This window comes from Cricetulus griseus, unplaced genomic scaffold (assembly GCF_003668045.3).
Source record: "Cricetulus griseus strain 17A/GY unplaced genomic scaffold, alternate assembly CriGri-PICRH-1.0 unplaced_scaffold_1, whole genome shotgun sequence".
Taxonomy (NCBI): Eukaryota; Metazoa; Chordata; class Mammalia; order Rodentia; family Cricetidae; genus Cricetulus; species Cricetulus griseus.
Window position 1 is genome coordinate 6,336,994 of NW_023276808.1, and position 27,103 is coordinate 6,364,096.

Sequence of the window (27,103 nt, forward strand, 5' to 3'; positions counted from 1 at the left end):
TGAAAAGGACACAAGGAGGAAGTCATGAAATTCTCTGTTTTCTTAAGAAAAAGAGCATTAGTATTTTCTTATGGCAATCCATTTATGGGAAAGAGACAATAATTTTCAAGGTTTTTAACAACATTGAAGAAAGGGCCCTGCTCTTCATTTAAAGCCTAGGAAGGTAGCCCAAGTTTATGACTTTATCCAGCAATGCCGTTACCTAACTGAAGGAATAGGCAAGATAATTCCTTGTCTCAGGAGCAACAGTATTCAAAAACTGGCAAATGTGATCCAAGCTCTGTAGGGTACACAAAATCAAGGCAGAATCACATATTTTTACTGACTATGCAAACAATAAAATTGCAAAATGTAAACATGATGGATTCTTTTTCTGTGGTCAGTTCTTCAATACAGTACCCATCTATGTTTTGAACAGTCAGAACCGAAGTGAAGAGTCTGTGAGAGTTCATTGCATTAAACAGTGGAGATGAAGCTGAGTTGCATTTGAGACCAGAGGGTGTTGAGATATCCATGCTATGAGACATATGTCATGGACACTTTCAGTCTCCGACGTGAGCTTTTTCTAATTCATTTGATTTAGTCTGATTTGTGTTGCTGCATTGTCAGAGAGGGTGTTTGGTATGTACAAGCTTTTCAGTTACATCCTGGTGGAACAGAGTCAGTTCCTATGGAACCAGGAAGATATCAGGGTCTGCAATTTGAGTCTGGGTTGAGTGCTATTGAAATGCATATTGTTGCAGATCTACAAAAAGGATTTTTTCTTCTGTGGGAGGCATGCCCAGGAACCACAATACTGTGACTTAAGCACACTCTAACCCTATGGCAGGTGCTCTTGTCACTCAAGCCTCACTATCCAATCAGGCCCTCCATGAGACATGCCATACAGAAGAGGTGCTGGGCTCTTCCGTTCACCAGGCTTCAGGCTTGACTTTGAAAAGGAGGCAGCTACTGCATGAAGGCTCTAGGATGGCATATAAGGTAGTTAATGATATCATTATCAGAGAAGGGCATTTAAGGTGACTTCTTGACTATTGCTTAGTTTGTTAGCTGGTGTCATACTTGTACATCTCTGGACATTTCCCTATTGCCAGATTTCCCTTTAAACCTTTAATGGCTCCATCTCTTATGGTTTCTCTTTTCTTCCTCTTCTCTATTCTTCCCCTGACTCAATCTTCCTGCTCCATCAAGTCCTCTTCTCCCCTCCCCTTCTCCCCTTCTCAGTCTCCTCACTCCCTCATCCCTGCAACCATTGCTCCCAATTAGCTCACCACATCATGTCCCTTCCCCTTCTCTGGGTGATCATCTGTGTCACTCTTAACATTCTCCTTGTTTCCTAGCTTCCCTTTCAGTGTAGATTGTAGGCCAGAAATCTTTGGTCCATGCCAAAACCCATATATTAGTGAGTACATACCGTGTTTGCTTTTTGTGAATGGGATACATTACTCAGGAAGGATTCTTCTACTTCTATCCATTTGCCTGCACATTGTTTTTCTTTTCTACCGAGTAGTACTCCGTGGTGTAAATGTACCATATTTTCTCTATCCTTCATTCAGGTTAGGGTCATCTAGGTTGCTTCCAGGTTCTAGCCATTACAAATAATGCTGCTATGAACATAGTTGAAAAGATGTCTTTCTTGTTTGAATGTTCATCTTTGGGCCAAACGTGGAATTGCTGGATCTTGTAGTAGACTGATTTCCACATTACTGAGGAACCACCAGGCTGATTTCCAAAGCGGCTGTTTGCACTTCCAGCAGAAGTGGAAGAGTGTTGTCATTTCTCCACATCCTCTCTAGCATAAACTGTCACTAGTGTTTTTGATTTAGCCATTCTGACAGGAATAATATACTACCTCAGAGTTGTATTGATTTGCATTTATCTGATGTCTAAATATATTGAGCACTTTCTCAAGTGTCTTTTAGCCACTTTAGATTTCCCTATTGATAACTCTCTTTTTAATTCTTTACCCCCTTTTTAATTGGAATTTTTGGTATTTTCATGATGAGCTTCTTGAGTTCTTTGTATAATTTGCAAATCAGCCCTCTGTCAAATGTGGGGTTGATGAATATTTTTCCCATTCTGTAAGCTGACATTTTGTCTTGTTCTCTATGTGCTTTGATTTACAGATGATTCTCAGTTTCAGGAGGTCCCATTTATTAATTTTGCATCTCTGTGTTTATGCTACTGGTGTTATGTTCAGGAAGCGGTCTGCTGTATAAATTCTTTGAAGTACCTCCTACTTACTCTTCTCATAGGTTCATTGTGGATGGATTTATGTTGAGTTCTTTGATCCATTTGGTCTTAGGTTTTGTGCATGGTGATAGATATGGTTTGTATGCAGTCTTTTACATGTTTGGAAACAGTTATGCCAGCTCTAATTGCTGAAGATGCTTTCCTTTTTACATTGTATAATAACATCAGGTATTCCTCAGTATGTGGGTACAAATCATGGTTTTCAGTTTGATTCCATTGGTTTACCTATGTTTTAAATTATTTTTCTATGTTGTTTTGTGATTGTGCATCACTGGGATTGTATTCACATGAAACAACAGGAATTATAAGGAGCTTCTGATAAATAGACAGAGATCACCTTTATTTCTGTAGAGAGGTCCAGAGCATGGTGCTTCTGTTTTTGGAAGAAATATAAGTAGCTGGAGGATCAAAACAACATATCAAGGGACATTTTGAGGTAATTTTGTGAAAGTTGTGAAGTCTGTGTTTATTTAATTTTTATACCCATAATATTATAGGGTCAAGATCACCCTTCTCCTTTACTACATTTTCTTTTGTCTTTTGATTAAAATTTGACAATATTTTTCCTGCCTTATTTCTTGGCGTTTTCTTACCAACCATTTCATTCTTTCCAAAATATTTTATACATTTTTGATGGTTGTACCTTGTGACAAGTTTAGACCTCATAGTATGTGAATATGTGTACTGATTTTCTGTAATATATAATGGTAACCTAGATATATACATTTAATTTAAAATGTTGGACCTTCACCAATGTGTCTTCATAAATTTTCTTATGTTAGCAGTTCCTAAAGATTTTGCTTTTGTGTGAAGTTGCTGTGGAGAGAAAGTTTAGTTTTTTTTTCATCTTTATCTTAGATGATTGCCTCTTCCCATTTTCCTACATACTGGCTAATCTGTGTTCTCCGGTTGTTGCTGTCTTCATGTTTGTGTCTTTGCTGTGTAAGGGATGGGTATGATTAATACATTGGCTTCTGATTTTTAAAATATTATCATTTTCTCTGTCTCCTAAATAGGCTCAGGTATCAACATGACAAAACCTGGGATCATCTGGGAGAACACCAATTGAGTGTTTCCTTAGAACAGAGTGTCTGATTTCTGCCTGAAATAGATTGTGTTGACTAATGCTTTATGTAGGAAGAAGACTTCTGACGAGGTGGCAATGTCTCTGAACAAGTGGGCCTGGGCTTGTTAAGACACCTAGCTGAGCACAAGATAGCGACAAAGCAAAAGAGAAAATCAAGACACAATAATTCCTAGGAGGAGGAGGAGAAACTGGCCTAGGAGTAACAACCAAATGTGTTCATTACTGGAGTAGCTTTTATTTAGATAATTTAATCACAGCAAAAGAGAAGAATGTTGGTATTCTGAATGTAATTGGAACCACAAGCTCATGGGGAATGGCACTTGTTGGAGCTCTAGCAATGTTGATATTGGCATATTACTGAGTGTGTGTGTGTGTGTGTGTGTGTGTGTGTGTGTGTGTGTGTATGACTGAGAAAATTCTTACTATCATATTCACTATGTTGTCCAAATTGGTTTGAATTCACTGAGATCTGCCTATACTCAGCTATGTTCATATCTGAAAATACTTTGCCAGCCACCTCTGGCAGACATCAAAAATGACTTTAAGATATATTCTCCTTTACCTGGGTTCTGTGGGGAGATTAAGCTGGACTACTTCAGTGTATTTTGGAAAAGGATTTCATTATGAGTCAATTAAAATCAGTGTTGGAATTTTATGTTTAGACAGAATTTCTCTCCATATTTTTGGCTGTCCTTGAACTCAGAATGCAGATGAGTTTGGCTCTGAATACACAATACTTTGTCTCTCCGGCACAGATATAGGAATATAGGGTGTGTGCCAAATTATCCTAGTATATTTTTATTATTTATTTATTTATGTCAATTTATATTTGTGTATTTTTAGGTGTGGAAGTTGTGCATGTGTGTCATGGTTTTGGTGTAAATATCAGCGAACACTTTGGAGATTTGTCTTTTCCAGTTAGCAATTTTGAGAAAGGGTCTCTAGGTTTCCATATGACATAAATAGATTTTTCAGGATTTCCTCTGTCAGTGTGTTGGGTCCTCCCTGTATCTGAGTGGAAGAATGTCTTGTGAAGTCCCATACTGAAGTCCCATGCAGGCGATGCAAATTATCTGACATAGGAGAAGGTCTCTCATTAACTTTGCTCTGTGTGCTTAATCTCATCAAAGCATTGGGAGCAGGGAGCTGGTGTAGGAGCATGTTTCTAGTCAACATTCTTCATGAATATACAGAAAGAAGCTTGCCTCACTCAGAGTGGACTAGTTTTTCCTAATATCTTCTTGACATTCAACACTTTTCATTTAACGTTTACAGGTAATCTCCATTCAGAGTTAATTTTGTACAGCTTAAAATTCTAGCTTCTTTTCATGAGAAGACCATAGTTTTGACAGGTGGGCAGTAAGACACCGGGTGGCAATAAAACACAGTTGAGTTAAGAACTCAACTCATCCAGCAAGGCTTTCCTTTAAGCCCTCAGGTAGGGAGGAATTAATAACTGCCTGGGCTCTAGGGCTAGGGAGCATTCATTGAGGCCTGATGTATGACAATAAATCTGAGCTCCTTCTCTAAAATCCACAATATGTTTGGGAGAACTTGCAATGGTGTGGGTCTAGGAATATTTAGAAGTGTTTTGTGTGTCCTAAATCTACTGTGTCTTTAGTCAGTCATATTCTTCAGATACTCTGTTTCCCTAGCGTGGCATTGTTTGCAAACCTCCTCCTGAATTCCTCCCATTATTTAATAGTTTTTGATGGTTTCACATTATTCTCCCATTTCCTTCTATCCTCCCACCCCATTTAAGTAGTACACAAGATGCTATTATTCTTAAGAAGCTTAGTTAGTCTGGGACATATCCTCTGAAATTCCTCCCCAAACTAGCATTTATCTTTTTCTACCGTCTACTTGTCCAATCTTTGATATCCCCACAACCTTCACTTCAGGACCCTGCAAATGAAGAAGGACCTGTTATTTCAAGTCAATGGTCTACTTCAGAAGTTACTTTAAGTATATCTTTGATGTGTGATTCTATTTTACTTAACTGCTACTATCCCCTTGTAAGGATTGGCGTTTTTCCGGTTTATGGTGTTTATCTTTAGAGGAATGGTATGAGAAATTTTAACGTGCTTTAATACAATTCCCTAAGTCTCTGGAGCACTTGGCTATAAATCCTGTTTCAAGTTGTCAAAACAATTTTTGAGATTATAAATGCATCATGTTCACCTGGCCTTTTCTGCCTTCAAGCCCTATCATTGCCCCATTGCTTTCTAACCTGTGGCCTGTTTTTCTTTAGCCCAGTTGCACAGTAACAACAGTTACTGTGTGAACATGACTTGTGTTTGTTTTCAGTGTATGCCAGATCTGTGACAATGGGTATCCTGTACTGGACATTGATTGTGTAATGGACTGTGCACACAAAGACCCTGTGCTTTGGGGAGGAACAAGACGTGTCTTATGAGAGAAGAAGAATGTCTCTTACAATACAGTATTTCTAGATTAGGCTTCTGTCTATTGTGCTGAAAGTGCCAAGGTGGAAATTCTGTGCTATTTGAGACATTTCATCTCTGGTCACCCAAGTATGGAAGCTGCTGAGTCCTAGATTGATGGCCATCGGCAATGTGCGGTTCTGGGGAGAGTTAGATGTCAGGATAAGTAGTGGCAGGTGTTTTGTGGGTTTTTTCTGTGGTTCTCTTCTGCCTATGCTGAAATGAGTTGTAAGAAAGATAACACGCTATGAAAGGGTGAGTGTATGATGTTCAGAGCAGCTCTCTTGACCTATCATTTCATTTATTTGTGTAGATAGTTATTGTTTATCAGTTTATTTAGTTTTCAAGACAGCTTGACTGTGTCCTGGGACTCAGCTTGTAGACCAGTCTGGTCTTAAACTCTAAGAAATCTTACTAACTCTGCCTAACAAGTGCTGGGATAAAAGGCATGAGCTGCCATCACCCAGTGAGCTTTCAATTCTGTCGGATTCAGATGGACCATAAGCAAGCCTATATTTTTGTTGGTCCATGTGCTGACCTGGGCAGTGGCATTTGTACTCTGTGCCTTCCATTATGGATTTACTGGGTAATGTGAGACACTGCAGCCCTGGCATGTGGGGATATAGTTTTTGCGGTATCACTAAACTTGGTTCACTCATAGACACGGCTTTTAGTAGCAGTGTGAAGACAGATTAGAAAACTGGAGGTCTGGTTTCTAGAAGTCATGTATATTGCATTCTATATTCAAGTTTGTATTTTAAGTATTGCAAATAGTTTAGCAACTTGAAGAAAAATGGTGATGTTATTGTCTTTAACCAATACATGATAAGTATGCTTGTGTCTTCTTGCTATAACTAACCACAATGTTGTGATTCATTGAATTTTTGTTCCAGTGGGAAAAGGAGTATTGCATCTGCAGAGATTTCTCAATTTCTGAATGGTTTTGGGCATGTAGATAGGGTAGAATCCATGTTTTGTACCATAGTCTATGTGGCAGGCAGCAGATTTCAAATGATGTTTTTATGCTCTTTTGTGATTGACGTTAAGCTGGACCACTTCAGTGCATTTTGGAAAAGGATTTCAGGATGATTCAATGATAATCATAGTTGGAATTTTATGTTGAGGCAGGATTTCTCTCCATATTTTATGCTGTCCTTGAACTCAAAATGGTGATGAATTTACAGAAATTTGCTTGTCTCTGCTGCCCAGGTATTTCAATATAGGGGGTATGCTAAAACATCCTATTAGAATTCTATTATTTATTTACTTATGTCTGTTTGTATTTATGTGATTCTTCATCTGTGGAAGTTGTACATATGTGTCATGGTTTGGATGGAAATATCAGAGAACACTTTTGGGCATTTTTCTTTTAGAGTTAGCATGCTTGAGACAGGGTCTCTAGGTTGCCATGCCACATAAATAGACTTGGCAGGATTTCTTTGTCTCCATTTTATCTGTCATCAAAAGCATTGGATTATAGGCATGTACTGTAGCAGCTATCTTGAGAATGCAAAAGTGAAGACATAGTTGGTTTTTTGTTTGTTTTAATTCATTTTATTTACTTGTTTTGTTTTTTCGAGACAGGGTTTCTCTGTCTCTTTGCAGGTTGTCCTGGAACTAGATCTTGTAGATAAGGATGGTCTCAAACTTAGAGAAATGCACTGGATGTGGTCCTCTGTGAGTCTGACTCCAGCCTGGTCCATAAGTGCTGGTCCAAGACAGCCTCCAAAGCCACAGAGAAACCCTGCCTTGAAAAAACTTAAACAAGAGAAAATAATAAAATTCTCTACAGTGATATCACAGGCTTGAAACAGACAGCAGCCAGGGATGAAGACTTTCTGGTCTTCAATGGATGCAGCTGGTGCCATCTGCCTGGCCGGCCTGCTCATAGAAAAAAGAAGCTTTGTTCGGGGGTTGATAGAAATTATCAAAATCATTCATCAAGGAGCAGAGTACACAGTGCTATTAGGTTAATTTTCCTTCAAGTTTTTGTAGTCTCTATCATTTTTCTATATTAATTTTGCTGGTGGTACACTTGTCTTTTAGATCAAACATCAAGATTGGTAATCTCCTTTTCACAGTGTCATTTACTTAAGTTTCAACTAAGACATTGTAGTGTAATATAAAAATGCCAGAGATATTCCTTTCTATCATTTTTATAATGTATATAAGTTCCTGCATGGCTTTGAATTTAGAGTGTCCCTAAATGTTTCTGCTTCTATATTGTGACCATGTTCAGAACTGGAATTGTTCACTGAGAATATTAAGAAGTCAAAAATATTATATGAACATACAAAGTAATTGGTGGTAAAGAAACTCTGTCTTAAACTCCCTGCCGCCCCCCCAAAAAAAACCCAAATATTAGATGAAAATGTGCAGACTTCCTGTATTTTCACCATCTTTCCTTTGATTGGGAAAACTTTGTTTTAGAATGACTCCCATGCTATCCCTACCTCCTTCAAGCAAGTAAATTTTGTCATTTGTTCTTTCTTCGTGGTTGAGATGGCTATTCTGGAATTACCTAATTTCCAAGAATTGGGTATACCTGAGAGGGTTTTTACTTAAATGAAGTTTTTTTAAAATGAGAAACCTTTCATGAATCAGGATCATTTGAGGTGATAAGATCCACCTTTAGGTGCTTGGTAGCAGTACACAACTTTGACACCATCATTCAGGAGGAAGAGGCAGTGTGACTTTCTGAGTTTCTGATGAGCCTGGAGTACAGAATTATTTCCAGGGCAACACACAAAAAACATTTCTTGAAAACACACACACACACAAACAACAACAACAATACAAATAAACTATCAAAAAGAGAATGTGATCCACTTATAACCTGGATCTCACTTTCTACCAGGAGCCAATGTATATAAACAATATTGAAAAAGAAGCAGTCTTTTTTTTGCCAGCTTCCTCTAGCTCTCACTACCAAATTAATTCAGGTACTAGCCTTAGAGCCTTCTTCTTGTGAATTGTTGTGTATAAGGAGACAAACTGACATAACCAGTCTCATGGAATGAACAATTACTGAATTCTTCACTTGAATTAACCTAATGGCTTAGAAACATCTACTTGATTCTTCAAATTTCCATTGTTAGGAAGCAATGGTTGATCTACAGGGACCACAGCTTGTGAGACATTCTAATACTTCTACTTTATAGATAAATGGAGAGATGCACTCTGCCATCCCATTCCTGTAGAGAAACTTCTATAAAGCAGCTGCATTTTTCACCTGCTCATGGAGGAAGATGTGCTGTATAACAACAGACATCATTAACACATTCTTCTTAGCTCATTAATCCCTAAGTATTTTCATGAATACTGCTCTTGCTATTATTATTCATCAGTTAAGAATTTGCTCTGAATTTTAGGAATAAACTGAAAGCAATGGAGCCATCTTCCACACTTGTGAATGGGGGAAACCCTATTTTTTGTTTGAGATCTGGTTCTTTCTTTACTTTGCTGGTTGTATGAAATCCCTGTGACTACCTGGAAGACAGCTTCTTCAGTTCATCTGACCTCAGTTTGGTTTTGGGGTCTCCCTTTCCCATCTCATTTCTTGGGTATTGAAAGGCCATCCAGGATGGCCATATCATTTAACAGGAGCATTTTCCTTTTTTCTGTTGTTTAACTAAATTCATTTCTTGTAACTTTGCTCTGTTTGGATTCAGAGATAGATAAGTTTGTTCACGAAGCCTAAAATGTCTAATCCATTAAACACAATCTCCTCAAAAAATGAGTCTACTAACTGATACAGAGGATTTCCTCATTCAAATAAAATAGACAGATGGACTAACCTAGCAGCTAGATGAACTACAAAGAAGAAACTCTAATTAGAACACCCAGGTTCATGATAAAATACATGCATTTAACAGTTGTCCTTCTGATTAGAATTTGGCACAAGATACTGAATTCTTCCTGAAATTAGAAAGCACAAATGAAGATTGAGGAGGAGTCTCCCTTTATGATCCTGCTCTCAAATTGATTAGCACTTTTATTTTTTCGAATGCACTTGAGACAGTAGGTTTGGTTGCAGTTGGGCAGGTTCCCAACGCAGTGCTTGCTGGCGTCGGGTTTCTCATAGACCACCTCCTTGCAGTTCCTACAAACCTTGCTGCACTGCATGTGAGACCATGTATATCTCTCTTAGCATTCTCCTTGTTTCCCAGATTCTCTGGTGGTGTGGATTGTAGATGGTTATTCCTTTTTTCCATTTTAATACTCATATATAAGAGAGCCCTTACCATGTTTTTCTTTTTGTGACTGGACTACCTTCCATCCATGTGCCCATGAATTTAAGATTCCATTATTATTATTTTTTTTTGCTGAGTAGTACTCCATTGTGTAATTGTACCACATTTTCTTTATCCATTCTTTAGTTGAGGGGCATCTAGTTGAATCCAGGTTTCAGCTATTACAAATAATACTCCTATGAACATAGTGGAACAGATGTCCTTGTTGTATGAATGTTATTCTTTTGTCTACATACCTATGAGTGGAATTATTGTATCTTGTGGTAGATTGATTTGAATTTTCCAGAGGAACTTCCGTACTTATTTCCAAAGTGGTTGTAAGACTTTGCATTTCCAGCAGTAGTCGAGAAATGCTCCTTTTCCAATCCTCTCCACCATGAACTCTTATTGGTGTTTTTGATTTTAGCCATTCTGACAAGAACAATATGCTACCTCATAGTTGTTTTGATTTGCATTTCCCTAATTGCAAATTATATTGAGCACTTTTTTTGTTTTTTTTTGAGACAGGGTTTCCCTGTGTAGCTTTGGGGACTATCCTGGCAATCACTCTCGAGACCAGGATGGCCTCGATCTCACAGAGATTCTCCTGCCTCTGCCTCCAGAGTGCTGGGATTAATGGTGTGCAACACCAAATATTGAGCACTTTCTTTAGCTTCTTTCATCCATTTTAGATTCCTCTATTTCGAAGTCTATTTAATTCTGTATCCCACTTTTTAATTGTATTTTTTTGGTGTTTTTGTGATTAGTTTTTTGAGTTCTTTGTATATTTTGGAATTCAGGCCTCTGTCAAATATGGGGTTGATGAATAACTTTTTCCATTTTGGGGGCTGCCATTTTGTTTTGTTGACTATGTCTTTTGACTTACAGGAGCATCTCAGTTTCAGCAGGTCCTATTTACTAATTGTGCATCTCCGTGTCTGTGCTACAGGTGTTATGTTCAGGAAGATGTCTACAGTCCAAATTCTTCTTGGATACCTCCTACTTTCTCTTCTACAATGTTCAGTGTGGGTGGATTTATGTTGAGGTCTCTGATCCATTTGCACCTAAGTTTTGTGCATGGTGATGGATATGCATCAGTCTACAGTCTTTTTCCAGGCCAGCACCCAGTTATGCCATTACTATTTGCTGAAGATGCTCTCTTTTTTACATTGTCCAGAATCAGGTTTTCATATGTATGTGGTTCCATATCATGGTTTTCAATTCAATTCAATTGGTCTACCTGTATTTTAAATTATTTTTCTATGCTTTTTTATGATTTAGCATCAGTGGGGTTGTATTTACCTGAAAGAAAAGGAATTATAAGGAGATTCTGATTCATAGCAAGAGATCACCTCCATTTTTGGAAAGAACTCTAGAGCATGGTGCTTCTGTTTTTGGAAGTAATATCAGGTGCTCGATAGTCAGAAACCACAGTTCAAGTGTCATTTTGAGGTGATTTTGTGAAAGTTGGAAGTCTGTGATTATTTAATTTTTATACACTTAGAATTATATGGAGCTTGGTAATATTGTTCATCATCACTCTTTTCCTTTCCTATGTTTTAATCGGTCTTTTATTTAAAAGTTGCCAATATTTTTCTTGCCTTATTTCTTAGCTTTTTCTTATCAACCCCTTATTTCTTTCAAAAATATTTTGCATATTTTTTGTTGTTGTCTCTTTGTGACAAGTATAGACCTCATATCATATGAATCTGTACAATGATTTTGTGTACTGTATGCCAGTAAACTCGTTTCATTCATTTTCTTAAAATTGTTGGGCCTTCTCCAATTTGTCTTCATAAAATATGTTACCAGTTCCTGAAGTTTTGTTTTCTGGGGAAGTTGCTGTGGAGAGACAGTTTTAGTTTTTTTTTTTTCTTTATCTTAGTTAGATGTATGCCTCTTCCCATTTTCTGGCATACTGGTATATCTGTGTTTTCCAGTTGTTGCTATCTTTATGTTTGTGTCTTTGACACTTAAGTGATTTATGTGATCAATACATTGGCTTTGGATTTTAAAAACTCGTATATTACAGTCTCTGTCTCCTAATTAGCCTCAGGCATCAACATGATCAATTCTAGCGTCATCTGAGCAAACATCGACTGAGTGTGTTCTTAGATTATAATATCTGATTTCTGTCTTAAATAGATTGTGTTGACTGATGGTTGATGTGGGAAGAAAACTTCCATTGAGTTGGCAATGTCTCTGGGCAAGTGGGCCTGGGATGGGTAAGAAACCTATCTGAATACAATATAATGACAAAGCAAAAGAGAAATTAAAGAAACAATGTCTCCACATGTTTAGCTTCAGAGCCTAATCTGTGTTTCACTCCTAATCTCCCCAAAAGATGGGCCTAAGGGTAACAACACAATCAGTACATTACCCGAGTAGCTTTTACTTCCATTCCTCATTTCTCAGAATTCTTTAAGGGATTAATTCATTTAATCTTTCAGGACATCTGTCATCTTTATAAATAAGGTCTTAATTGTGCTTCAAATGTTTTGGAATTTTCACGACTTGCATACAATAGCTGGAATCTGGTAGAGAGTTCTTGCTCTGGTGGCTGTTGGTTGTGTTTTACTTTGATGTGATTGCAGATCTAGGTGTTAATTCTCTGTTTTTCTATGTTGGGAGGGTGTTTTTTCCTTGGCTTCTATTTGTTCTCTTATTTTCTTATATGAGGGCCTATGGTTGAACAAGCCTTCTCAGCCCTATTTAGGGGCTAGACATATTGCTATAGGTGTGGTCTTTGTTCCAACAGGGAGCAAGTATAGGATAATGGTTGGAGCCACAACCACCTGGTCCTCCTACTCTTTTAGACTGGATCAATCTAGTGTAGCCAAAGGTTGCCTATAAATCATGGAGATCTACTTGCCTCTGCCTCCCAAGTGCTGAGTTTAATGGTGTGCTCCACCATGACCTGGCATCTATGGCTACATATTGCCTTGCTTCATACTCTGGTCTTCAGTCAAGGTTTTTTTTTATTTAATTTAGACAGAGTTTTTCTTTGTGTCTTTGGAGCCTGATCTGGAACTTGCTTTCAGTCACAGAGATCTACCTTCCTCTGTCTCTCAAGCGCTGGGATTAAAGGCATGTGCTACCACCAAATGACAATTTTCATTTGTTAATGCACAAACACAATGCAACCACACTTGTAGAAATCGTATAAAGGCTCCACAAATTGACGCCATAAATATACTACTGAAGTGATGGTGAGCATCCTTCATTAATACATGATCAGAGTGCTTTTAAATTTCTGAAAACACCAGCTACAATGGCGTGATTCAGGAAAGTTGAGTTCAAGGGGAAAAAGGAATTTCTGATCTGTAGAATTTTCTGTGGTGTGCATGGTGTTGGGTGGGTGGATTGGGCAGAATCCACATCTTGGGTCTTCATATATGTGGCAGGAGGCAGATGTTCAATTATACTTCTACATCATTTTCTGTGTGGGCATCAGAAGGCCTGGGTTTGCCTCAAACCACAATGGGACCTGAGAGTTTGTGGAATGGTTGCAAGAGATTACTCCCATTTGTGGGGAGAGCTCTAGACCATGAGTCATCTCTGTTTTGAAGAAATATCGATAGCTGAAGGTTCAGAAAGAATATTATAAGTGTCCCTTTTAGTTAACTTTGTGGGAGTTCTGAAGTCTCTTTATTTAATTTCAAAACAAAAAGAAACATAGGTAACTTTTGCATTTCATCTTTACAATAAACATCCATTAATTGTTAGTTTTGTATAGGTTGCAAAAGGCATCTCAAGTGTTGGGTAGCACTTCATTACTAAGCTGTGATATAGAAGAGTAAAATTGGTAATAAAGGGATTTACCTATATTTAAGAGATTTTAAGCCACACAAAGTAGAATTTAGCTGAGGGAGGGCTACTTTTAAAACATACTAAGATGAGTACATGATAAACATGTCTGTTAGAAATTATGATGCGAGGATAGATATTCTTTCACCAGCAGTGTCTAGATATTTGGCTGCAAATAATTACAAATGAGACACCCCTGATTTACAACCAGCCATGACACCCATTTTCATATCAGAGAATAGGACTGTAATAGGCTGCTCAAGGAGTCATTACAGGATTACAGGGTCAAAAGCAACATTAAAGCAGGCTGTGCCATAAAGTACCTGTTTTCTTCAAGAGAAAGGCAGAGTTCTACCAGGTGACAATGATTTGAAATGTGAAGCTCTGTTGTGTTAAGGACTTGTCTAATCAAGCAAGGCTTTAATTTATGCCACAAGGCAGGGAGGGGAACATTCTTGGGATAGCTAACAACAGCCAGGGGCCTAGGTTTTGGGACCTTTCCTTAGGAACCTGATTTATTGACAATTATACACAGAGCATTGTCTAATACAATGAATTTGCTTGTGAGAACTGGTAATGTTCTGGAGCAAAGCCTTTGTGGAGAGGTTGCTTCAGATCTGGAAACATGGGTGAGTGGTTTTGAAATTTGTTTCTCTGCAGTTTTTTAAAAGATCCAGGTCTGGAGTAGGAGCCAGGGCCAGGGACTCCTATGCTGTGCCTTTAAGCACATTCTAACACTTAAGGAAGTGCTCTTATCACTTAAGCTTCACTAGCCAATCAGGGACACCAGGTCAACCTGACAGCTACAAGTCTTACAGGACATTTCCTGGAGCCATGCTGCAGACTTGGTTTTACAGCAGAACAGGTGCCAGTGGATTGATTGCTGTGCTATGAGTTCTACTGTAGCGGCTTGTGAGTGAATATTATGAACCCAGAAACCACAACATGCTGATGCTCTCTCAAGATGGGGAAGACTGAATGGTTAGTTATGGGAGGCCATGTGGCAGCCCATCCTGGAGGCTGGCTGGCAACCTCCTGACACATTCATTGTTCTGTGAGGACCCCTTTATCCTAGAAACTACTGAGAACATGGTGATGGCTGATGGATAGTTCAATCTGTAGGCTGCATCTGTGGGAAGCATTCCAATCAGGAAGCTTTGTGTAGAAACATCTTTGTATTCATCACCAATATCCTTATGTCGAATATGGAAGGAAACTTGCTAAACTTGGAGAGGCCCAGGTTCCCCATTGTCTTCTAGAAGTCTTGCACTTCACATTTAACATTTAGGTATAAGATCCATTTGGAGTGAATTTTGTGAATGTTGTAAATGACATTGATTTTTGAGACAGGGTTTCTCTGTGGCTTTGGAGGCTGTCCTGGAAATACTTCCTGTAGACCAGGCGGGTCTCAAACTCACAGAGGTCCACCTACTTCTGCCTCCCAACACTTCAAGGGTCACTTATTTATTCTTTCATACCCATGGGATTATAGGGATCTGGGTAACATTGGTGAAGATCACCCTTTTACTTTCCTATGTTATCTTTGCTCTTTTGATTAAAATTTGACAATATTTTTCCTGCCTTATTTCTTGGCTTTTTCTCTTCTACCCATCATTCTTTGTTTTCTAATTTTTGCTATTTTATGTTTGAGTTTTTGCTGCTTAAATGCTTTTATATGATTAATATATTGGCTTTGCATTTCTATAACATTCTCATATATTACTGTCTCTGTCTCCAAATTAGCCTCAGGTATCAACATGACCTATCCTAGGGTCATCTGAGCAAACATCAGTTGAGTGTTCTTAGATCAAAATGTCTGATTACTGCCTGAAAAACATTGTATTTACTGATGATTGATGTGGGAAGAAGAATTCCACTGAGTTAGCAATGTATCTTAGCAAATGGGCCTGGGCTGCTAAAGAGAAATAGCTGCATACAAGACAGTGAAAAAGCAAAATCAAAATTCAAAAACAATGGTCTCACATGTTTTTCTTCAGTGCCTAACTTGAGTTTCTCTCCTATGATCCCAAAAAGATTGGCATTGGCCTAATTGTAACAACAAAATCAGTACATTACCAGAGTAGCTTTTACTTAGATAATTTAATCACAGCAACAGTATTTCATTTATCCTTTCCTAGAAATATTTCATGGATTAATTCATTTTACCTTTCAGGACTTCTATCATCTTAATAAAGTTGTTCTTAATTGTGCTTCAACTGTGTTGGAATACTCAGTACTACTTGCCGTAGTAGGATTTCTTCAACCTAGTAATGACTTATTGGTCGGGTGGCTGCTGTTTGTGTTTTAATACTGGTGTCCATTTATCTTGCTTTGAGGTGATTGTGGGTCTAAGTGCTAATTACTCAGCTTTTCTTTGTTGGAAGTGTGTTTTTTCCTTGACTTCTATTTGCTCTCTGATCTTCTGATCTAAGGGACTTTGGTTTAACAGGGCTTCTCACCCCAATTTGAGGCATGGAGATCTTGCTGTAGGTGTGGTCTTTGTTCCAGCAGGGTATATCTGCCAAAGTTTTAAATTGTAAGAAGGGAAGAAAGGACAGTACCTGGTGAGAGTGTTGGGAAGACATGGAGAGAGTGGCAGAGTTCTGTGGTCTGGTGGCCCATATGGACTTCTGGCAGATGATGCATCCTTTGTTTGAGTACAGGTTTTCCTTTAAAGTTGGAGGCTGCAACATAGAGATAGGGAGGAAATTCGATTGTAAATAGGGTTTAGGGTTATTAAATACCGGAGAAGATCCACTGGAGAGGAACCAATGTGTGTTTGTATAGCTGGCATGAACTCCAGAAGTGTGTCTTTGCCTCAGTTTGCCTACATGTTTTTCTGACTTATGTTGCCTGCAAAGAGGCAGAGGATATTAATCCAATTTGTTGATGGTGACATGCTTTGTGGGTGGCAGCTAATGAGATGTTGGAGGACTCTGTTCAGGAATAAAGGTACTGTGGAAGTTTCATGAGCTGCTGTCCCACATTACCTGTTAATCTGGCTGGTGTGACATGCACATGAGTAATGGATGTCTACCTCAGTTGGGGACTGGTATACAGTCATATTCCTTGTATTTTGATTGGGAAAATAACCTATGCTTTTGGATCCTGGAAATCCTTAACTACTTATTTGATTATACAATATGTGTCAGTCAAGGCATTGTCTTGAGTATCAAAAGAAGATTTGGAAATTTGTCCTTTTGGGGATGTTATATGTTATGAGAACTAATGAACTTGTAATAAATACACAGCTTTCACTACCTCCACTCCTTCCAGCCCTGTCCCTAATATTCAATCCCTCAAATCCACTGATACTCTGTTTCCCTTCAGAAAAGAATAGGCCTCCCAGGGATACCAACCAAACACCTTATGACAAGGTGCAATAAGACTAGGCACAAACCCTCATACAAGACTCACCAAGGTAACTCAGTAGAAGGAAGTGTCCCAAGAGTAGACAAAAAAGTCAGAGACACCATAACAGCTATTGGTAGGAATCCCACAAACAAACCAATCTAAACAACCAAATCATTTTTGCACAGTTCCTGCCACAATGCTGTGTAGGCTGCATGAAAGCTGCTTCACTTTCTCTGATCCCCTTTGAGCCTTGTTAAGGTCATTTTGTGTGTCATGTTCTCATGTTTTCTGGCATTAGGGAAATGTGCTGAGATATACAAGGATGACCCCAAATAAGTTTTTAAGCTATAGTGAAGAGGCTATCCTATATGTTCTTCCCAAATAACGAGATTGATTACTACCTTATATGCAATCCTAAAGTCTTCAGCCAGCAGCTGATAGAAGCAGAAGCAGATACCCACAGCTAAGGACTGATATGAATGTCTGGAATCCAGTTGTAGAGAGTGAGGTGTGATGAGCAATGTATTCATGACCAGGATGGGGAAATCCACAAAATCAGTTGACCTTAAAAAGGAGGAGCTCATTGACTTCAGACTGATAGTTCATAGCCAGCATATGACAGAACTAGGCCTGCTGAACATGGGTCTCAGATAGAATTGTCAAGCAAGCAGTCTTTGGGGAATCTAGTCATGGAACTGTATTTTTCACTAAGGTAGAAATGGACATTAGTAGGCAATTTCACATAGAAGGAAACTCTCTCAACATAGACACACTGTGGAAGGCCTAGGCCCTGCCCCAAATGATTTGATGAACTTTGATTATCCCACATGGAAGTCCTCCCCTATTCTGTTGAGAAGAGGGATGGTGTTCAATGTGGGGTATGGTCGCATGAAATGGACATTGAACTAGGTCTGGTATATAAAGTAAGAAGGTTTCTAAAACTTGGAATACATAAAAAGATCATATTCATCAAATTGTAGAACCCTTAAGTTCACCTAAACCCCAAGTCTGAAGGAATAATTTACCTTCTGCAATTTTTCTTGCCTTGGATGTTCACCTTATCTAACTATAAGTTGTATACAAAACCTTCCACATTACATCAAATGTGCTCACATCTATATCTCAAATGTTAAAAAACAATGAAGGTAATGACTAAATATCATAACCTGAAATTGAAAAAAAATATAAAGAACATAAGCAGGTGACTCTGACCTCATCATTAAAAAGACAATAGAGCTGTGAAATCAATGTGAGATAAATTAGCTGTAAAGAGTGTGTTAGTTACATTTATAAGTTATTCAAATCTTGGATATGCATTTCATATTAAATTATTAAGAGTACATTGTAATGAAATATAAGCTGGGTACTAGAGATTATCATCAGAAGAGTTAAATATGTGCACAGATGGGGGTACATCTCAAACTCAAAGTCTATAACTTAGATACTTGTACATAGGTATAACAACAAATAAATTTTAAATAGTAGTAAGAATAAATTGTTAAATTTATAATTATATAAAACTAAAAGTGTGCTCACACTGAAAGTGTTTTGGTTGAACAATGAAAATTAAAGTTAAGCCTGGCATTGGTGGCACACACCTTTAATCTCAGTACTAGGGAGGCAGAGGCAGGTGAATCTCTGTGAGTTCGAGACCAACCTGGTCTACAAGAGCTAGTTCCAGGACAGCCTCCAAAGCCACAGAAAAACCCTGTCTCGATAACAAGAAAAAAATAAAGAAAAGTAAAGTTAAAATGACGGGCAACTTTCCTAGATCAATGGTTATAAACCTTCATGTTGTGGTCATGCTTAACCATAAAGTTATTTTTGTGGCTACGTAATTACTGCAATTTCGGCACTGCTATGAATTGTAATGCAAAAATTTTTGGAGATAGAGGTTTGCCAAATGTGTTAAAACCCACAGATTGCAAAACACTCGTGTGACTTGATACTTTTAATATGTTAAATTTAACACTTTTATCTAGATAATATTAAAAAGTATTTGGAGATGGTTGAGTGGATGATGGTAGTTGCTCTCAAGGCTTCCTACCTGAGTTTGAACCTGTAGTACCTATGTTGGTAGAAGAGCAAATTGACTCTTGAGGGCTTATTCTGGTCTACACACACACACACACACACACACACACACACACACACACACACACGCACACGCACACATGCACATGTGTGCAAGCCCACAAATAAATAAATAGATAAATGATTAAAGATTAAAATTAAAGGTTTCGAGTTTCTTAACCTTTTAATTTACGGCAACTAGATGGGTGTTTTTTAATGTGGAGTCTAATTTCAAGAAACTCACATAAGCATGCAACTTTATATGAAGGTATCCTATAGCTTTATGAACATTATTTATATACCCTCTATAAACAATGTTATCAATAATAATAAAAGTGAACAGGCACATAATATTCACAATACAGGGTTCACTTGCAAAATATGCTGTCTTAGAAGAGGGTAATGGAACTATAATTAACATGCAAATATGTTACCTTAGCAGCTAGGAGAAAATCTTCAAGACACCTTCATTGAGTGATTTCAGGTCATTTACAAGAAATCTGAGAGTGCCTGTGAAGTTGATTTTTCAGTGAGCGATGGACATACAAATATCACAAAGTATTTTCTGTTTAAAAGTATAGAAGCATCCGATGACTAGCATAGGATGGGTTCCTCCATTAATACTTAACTGCAGTAGAAGCACAACGCCATGTCTTCAAAGTGCACCAATTAAAGGTCACAGGTAATACTATAGCGAATATTGTTAAAATCATTATTGTTTGACAAAACAAGAAACTTAGAAATGAGTACTTCGTTGCAATTCAGACTGGAATAGAAAATTTACTCAGAGAGACCATCAATTACCTTTATGGATGAAATAGCTAAAACAAAATTAGAAATTCAAAACAACATAAGTGAAAGCATGAATACAAAATGTCTTAAAGAAAAATTTGAATTTTTGTCAATATACAAAAATTCTTTAAGCAAGAGTAGAAACAATATATAATGTGTTGTAACAAAAATTTGCCCTGACCAACAGGGCATCAACGGGAGCCTGAACCTCACAGGGCCTGAAATGATGGGACAAGAGACTAAACGAATGGACAGCAAGATAGGATTTCTGATCAAGCTGCAAAATTTTATTTTTCTCAGAGACCTTATATGGTGGTTGAGGCAGGAAGCTTGGCAGGTCTGGGATTCATCAAGGAGTGGTCGTTGCATGGTAACCAAACCATAGAATGTTCTTGTCAGTGAGTCCTTGAAGGTAGGCAGGTAGTAGTAGATTCAATAATCTAACATTTTACCTTCTGGTTCCTATATTTTCATACATATAACATTTGTCTCTGAACCACCAAATAATCAAAGGTCTCCTACCCTCCAGCATTTGGAATGTGGGAGTCATGTTCTCCAGATGCTATCTGCTGTTTGTGGATGAATGCATCTTTAAGGGGTGCATTCAAAATGCATTTTCCATTCAAAAATGGAAAATTTGAGATTATTTTCAAGTTGTGCAAAGACCATCAGTAACTTTACTGGATATTCATTGCCTGTCAACTTCAAGAGGTCTCAGTTGCTCTACCCATATCTATGTCACCCTAAAGCAAATACATAGCCTCTTGTTTCCTGTGGAAACAATAGGAAAACTGGTTCTCCAAAGCATTTTTAATTTTCATTTGACGAATATGTTTGACTTTTTAAAAGATATTCATATACTATACAGACTCCTTTACTTCAACAGTCCCTCTTTCAATTCCATTTATGTCTGGTCTTAATTAACTGTATACATTTTAGCCCTTTTCCTGCCAATGCAAGCATTAGATGGCTCAGCTACATCTGGATCTTCTGTCTGGTCTCCCAGCTGGCTATGCTCACTTCTCTGTTCATGAGAACAAAGTCTATAACTCACAGCCCACTCAGAGTTCAGTCCCCAAGAACTATATACAGCGTCCCTAGAGCTCTACCATTCCCATGATTGTGCTGTGGTAGTAACTTTAACTGAGGTTATCATTGTTACTTAGTCATTAAGGAGATATTTTTATTTTTAGCTTTCTATTTTGTTACATGGAAATATGGCCCCATGTTGGGTAGCAAGTATTTGCTTAATGTTTTACTCCTTTATCTCTTTAGATTTTACCTTCATGGGAGGGTATCTCCCAGTCCCAAATTGACATACAGATACATGTGATTACTTAGAAGTGCCTGGCCTTTACTTGGCCTATTTGTAGCCATTTTTTCTAAAGTTAAATATTACCATCTACCTTTTGCCTTTAGACTTTTACCTTTCTCCATTTATGTATATCTTACTTTCTGGCCCAATTCACTACTTGCTGTGTTGCTTGATATCTGTCCCTTACCATCCTCCTATTATTGTATCTTGTTCCTTCCTCCTTGATTCCAGATTTAGACTTCTATATATATTTGTCCTGCAACCACAATGTATCATTTCTCCTGCCTCACTTTTGGATAATCACCTCTTTGTCAGATCATCAAGAGTTGTTGAAAGGCTAAGAATCTCAGCTTCACAAACCCACAGAATAATCAAAAGCAACACATATTTACTTCACTAACCAAATGCTCCATAGCATAAAGCTAACACATCTTAATATAATTTTCTAAGGAATCATACATTTCCCTATGGTCAGTATCATAATTTCAGTTGCACATATGTATGTGATATTTCAGAATTCCATTACCTATAATGATGTGCATATCGATTTCACTTGGGAAGAGTGGAATTTGCTGGACACTTCTCAGAAGAATCTCTATAAAGATGTAATGCTGGAAACCTACAAGAACCTCGCTGATATGGGTACGACTGTACCTTCAAATTTTATACTCTTCTGTGGTTAATGGTACAAATAAACCAGTCATATTTCTAAAGTTCACTGAAGAGATTAACTTAAATTTTACACATTTTTCAATAATACATATACATTTTTGGTACTATATTTCAGAATACAGTAAGGAAGACCATTCTACTGAAGAAGAATGTAGAAGTTCTAAAAGACATCGAAGGTAATTTTCATCAATGAGCTGATAGAAATGTGCTTCTGAAGAGTTTGTAATCTGTCCTGGAAGTCTGAAACATAATCAACAGTGTAATTAAGCATGGTATAAATTGCATTGATGATTATTAAATTCTCCCAAAATGATATACCTCAGCTTCAGGTAGGTAAACTGCATTTGCAAGACATTATTTTAAGAATGAAGTCAAGGTAACAATGCCTTGAGAGAAATGACCACACTAATCATCACAAAAAGAAAGTTATGCTATAGAAATATAATTCCATATGTTTCATATTACCTTTATTATTAAATGTATACACATGGTTGAGGTGATGAGCATATTTTCAAATTTTCCATTAAGCAAATACTCCTTGGAAAAACCAATGTTACTTAAGTGCTTGCTGTTAATTTTGTAAGTTTAGTGACATCCACAATTATAATTATTGTCACGAGTCAAGGGGCATACATTGCAGGGAAAACTTAATATCTCTAGAACATGTCTATAAGGAACAGAGTGAAACTGAATTAAATGAGGACACCCCTTCTTTGTAATGTTCACTTTATTAGGTAGTTATATCTTGTATTATATAGAATAAAAGCCATGTCAGCAAAGGGATATGGAGAAGATGGTATATCTCTCTCACAGAACATTTAAAAGTCATAGAGTAGTTCCCATTTCAGCATACTTGTTGAATTTTATTCATGTGTACAAGTAATTTGTTTTGCAGCTTCACTGATAATACACCAAGAAGCTCACTATTCACAAAATCCCTATGACTCTATGACTGTGTAAATACTTCTGTGTGTTCTAGTTCATTAGTAAATGTTTTATGACCCAAAATGTAGGAAATTGAAATATATAATAAGGGTGATACAGTTCTGAAATTTTGATATTCTTGTTAGTATGTGAAAAATCTCTAGAAAAAGGACCTGAAAATGAGAACCAAATAATAAAGGGTTATACTTTCACAAGTATCTTCAAAGATGCAAAACACCCTTAAAGACATGGAAAACTTGAGTATAAACACAGTGATAAGATTGTAAGATCTGATTCTTCTTTGTAATTTAAACAAATTGTAATACTAATTGATACAAGTTTCAAGATAAAAATAGCATTGAATATGGTAAAGCATTTACATATGCTCATTTTCCTTGCAGGCATGAAAGACAAAGTAGAGAGATGTCTTCTGAATATACACAGTGTGTTAATGCCTTCACATATAACAGTGATCTTCAAAGGCATAAAAGAGAGAAACCTTATGAATGTAACCAATGTTGTAAATCCTTTTCTCATCACAGTCATCTTCAAATGCATAAAAGATTACATACTGGAGGAAATCCCTATGAATGTAATCAGTGTGGTAAAGCCTTTGCTTATTTCAGTACACTATGTCGGCATAAAAGGACACATACTGGAGAGAAACCTTACAAATGTACTCAGTGTGATAAAGCCTTCACAAGTCACCGTAATCTTCAACTCCATAACAGAAAACATACTGGTGAGAAACCCTATGAATGTAATCAGTGTGAGAAAGCCTTTGCTAGTCACATTCATCTGCAAATCCATAAAAGAACGCATACTGGGGAGAAACCCTATGTATGTAATCAGTGTGGGAAAGCCTTTTCTCGTCACAGTCTCATTCAACTGCATAAAAGAACACATACTGGCGAGAAACCCTATGAATGTAATCAGTGTGGTAAAGCCTTTGCTCATTCCACTGCACTTCATAGGCATGAAAGAACACATACTGGAGAGAAACCCTATGAATGTAATCAGTGTGGTAAAGCCTTTTCTCAGTACGGTCATCTTCAAAGGCATAAAATAACACATACTGGAGAGAAACCCTATGAATGTAATCAGTGTGGTAAAGCCTTTTCTCAGCACAGTAATCTTCAAAGGCATAAAAGAACACATACTCGAAAGAAACACTATGAATGTAATCAGTGTGGTAAAGCCTTCACTAGTCAAAATAATCTTCAAATCCATAAAAGAATACATACTGGAGAGAAACCCTATGAATGTAATCAGTGTGGTAAAGCCTTTTCTCAGCACATCCATCTTCAAATGCATAAAAGAACACATACTGGAGAGAAACTCTATGAATGTAATCAGTGTGATAAAGCCTTTGCTCGGAACAGTAATCTTCAAAGGCATAAAAGAACACATACTCGAAAGAAACACTATGAATGTAATCAGTGTGGAAAGGCTTTTACAAGTCAAACTCTTCTTCAAACACATAAAAGAATTCATGCTGGAGACAAAGCATTTTAATGTAATCAGTATGGGTTTTTCAGGAGTCTTTGAAATCATTACAAATATGATTCGGCAATGAAACAATAAATGCAGTCAGTTTAGTTTTAATTTACACCTTTTACAAGAGTAAAACTTTGTGGAAAATCCATCTGTTAAAGACTTTGCAAGTTAGGATCATTTTTCAGTACCAGATAAAGATGATGAGGGTTTCTCATTATCAAGTACTTGGTGGGATCTTTAACCATCACACTTCTAGTCAGTTATACAATTGTAATTATTTAGTAGAAGAAAAGTGCCAGTGTCAACAATCTGTGCGGGCATTATGATGTCCATTTTTATATTGTTCGTCCAGCACACTCATGGAAAAATGAATTCATAAACTTATGAAGCCTTATGTGTAGTGTAAATGGGCCAGCAAAGAAACACACCCTGACCCAGGAAGCAGATCCAGTGAAAGAAACATAATTTGTCCCTGAAAATGGAGCCTAAGAAACACACCCTGAAACAAGAGCAAAATAGTTAAAAATGGCCAGTGAAAGAAACACACTTTGGCCCTAAAACCAACGGAAACGAAACAAATTCCCTGTCCAGCAGAGCAAAAATCCAACCAATAACCGAGCTCAAAACGAACCAATCCCCAAGAAGAAATCAAGTCAATCTCAAAGGATTTTCAATCTCAGCGATTGAAATTTTACCAATTGACTTGCTGAAAATTCAACCTGAAAAACCTATATCCCTAAGAAGACATAAATAAACCCTCTGCTTGTTCAGTTGGCAGCTGGCATTTTCCACCCTTGCAGTGGCTGCCATTTTTCAGGATTGCTCCCTTCCAAATAATTCTGTTCAATGAGTTTCACTGAAGAACTACTTTTGCCAAAGTGAATATAAAACTCCCCAGTGAAGTTGAGGAGAGATGCAGCATACAGCTCTCCTGGGAGTCTCCCTTAGTGGAGCAGAGCAGAAGAAATGTGTTTTCCCTGGTGCTGTAGCAGACTGCTGCCTTTCTGGAGCAGTTTCCTTCATAGGTGGATGAAGCAGAGAAGTGATAATTTGGGCAACTGCTAAGAAGAAATGGTTATCATTGCTTGGAAACTCCCTAGTGGAGGAGGAGAGAGAAACAATGGACATGTCTAGTGATAACTTATATTAGTAGAGTGGAACAAATCTGTTTTAATGGTTCTCTCTGTGAGAGGAGTAGGAGTGTTGTATACTTCATGGAGAACACCCCACGCTGTAACACAACTTCTTGAGTAACCTGACTTTCTGACACTCAGGATGCCTTTTTTCTAACATGTGTGTGATTCCAGGATACCTTCCCTTCACAGAGGCAAATGTACCATGACATCGGACACTTAGGAGAGACTTTTCTTCAGAGCCCTAGGTATCCTGAAAACATTGGCTACATTGATTCAGGAATAGCATGACTTCCCAACAGTCAGGATACCTTTCTCTTCAGAGCTGCAGATATCCAGACCATCTTCCCTTCAGAGCTGTAGGTATAGACTGACATATGAAAGTTGGGAATCCTCTCCCTCCATACCTGTAACACTTGCACAAAGATTTTATTTTGTTTTTTGCAGATTTTTTATTTGAATTAGAAACAAGGTTGCTTTACATGACAATCCCATTTCCCTCTTCCTGCCATACTCACCTACCACCCCCACAATGAAAACACTACGTATCACATACCCCTTCTGCTCCCACTGGATGGTGAGGCCTTCCATAGGGTGTCATCGGAGTCTATTGAATCCTTTGTAATAGTGTCTAGGCCCAACCCTGTGACACTTGAATAAAGATTTTAAATGATGTTTATCACTTTTAGATTCATGCTTATTTTCAAATACGTGGAATACCTTATTTAGTTCTAAAATTTATGGTTTTATATTATTTTCTCTCTTGTTGTGTTATATTTACCACCTTATACAGCATTTAATATGTCCTTTGGTTACAGATGGATGAAGGATCTTCATGAAAGGTGCATGTCAGCTAAATCAGGGCTCTACGATTTTGAGTTCTTAATGTTTGGCAAGAAGCAGAGAGTGGGAATTGATTTTGCTGATCACTGCATTTTGGGTTCTATTTTGAAATATTTGAGGAACATGCTAAAGTGTGCTGTATGTGTAGCAATCCATTCAGTGAAGTTTACTTGTTGTCCTTATATTCCTTCTGTGGCTTTTGTTCATTTTGTATATTTACTTTGTGATACGTATTTTTCTGCTACAATGTATAGATTGTTAACTGCATCATCTTAGTAGTTCAGTTTTTTTAAATATAGGCAGTGTGTGATCATACTTTTCAAATAAGGATTTGTGTTCTTTGAAGTGGTGGTTTGTTATTCCTGGTTAAGTTCTTCATATATTTCAAATATCCTTCAGATTTTGTTTTGTAGTGTTAAACCTGCCTTGGATGTCAGAAATGATGATGGGTACATTTGAAATCATGATACTCATGTATCTGCCTCCTGAGTACAAGTCCAATTATACATGATACATTCCCAATATGTGCTGTTTTCTCAACATAGTTTAGCAACGTTATTGTAAACTGCTTAATAGAAGATAATACAAGAAATATTAAATTTTTCAGGTGTGTATTCAAAGGAGTGTTTTCTTTTTATCTGGTGGAGATATTGGTTCTGGGAATCAAAACCTGACCT

At 37.5% G+C, this 27,103-nt stretch overlaps 1 protein-coding gene across 1 annotated transcript in view; it reads left to right on the forward strand.

The window, feature by feature from the left end:
• LOC103158666 (zinc finger protein 431-like) overlaps nt 1-24,523 on the forward strand; it is a 65,360-nt gene extending 40,837 nt beyond the window's left edge. Inside the window, exon 4 of the mRNA XM_035453641.1 lies at nt 23,445-24,523. Within this exon, the coding sequence (XP_035309532.1) occupies nt 23,445-24,468 (1,024 nt within the window). The 3' untranslated portion in view covers nt 24,469-24,523. The remainder of the gene's footprint in view (nt 1-23,444) is intronic.
• The last annotated feature ends 2,580 nt before the right edge of the window (nt 24,524-27,103 follow it).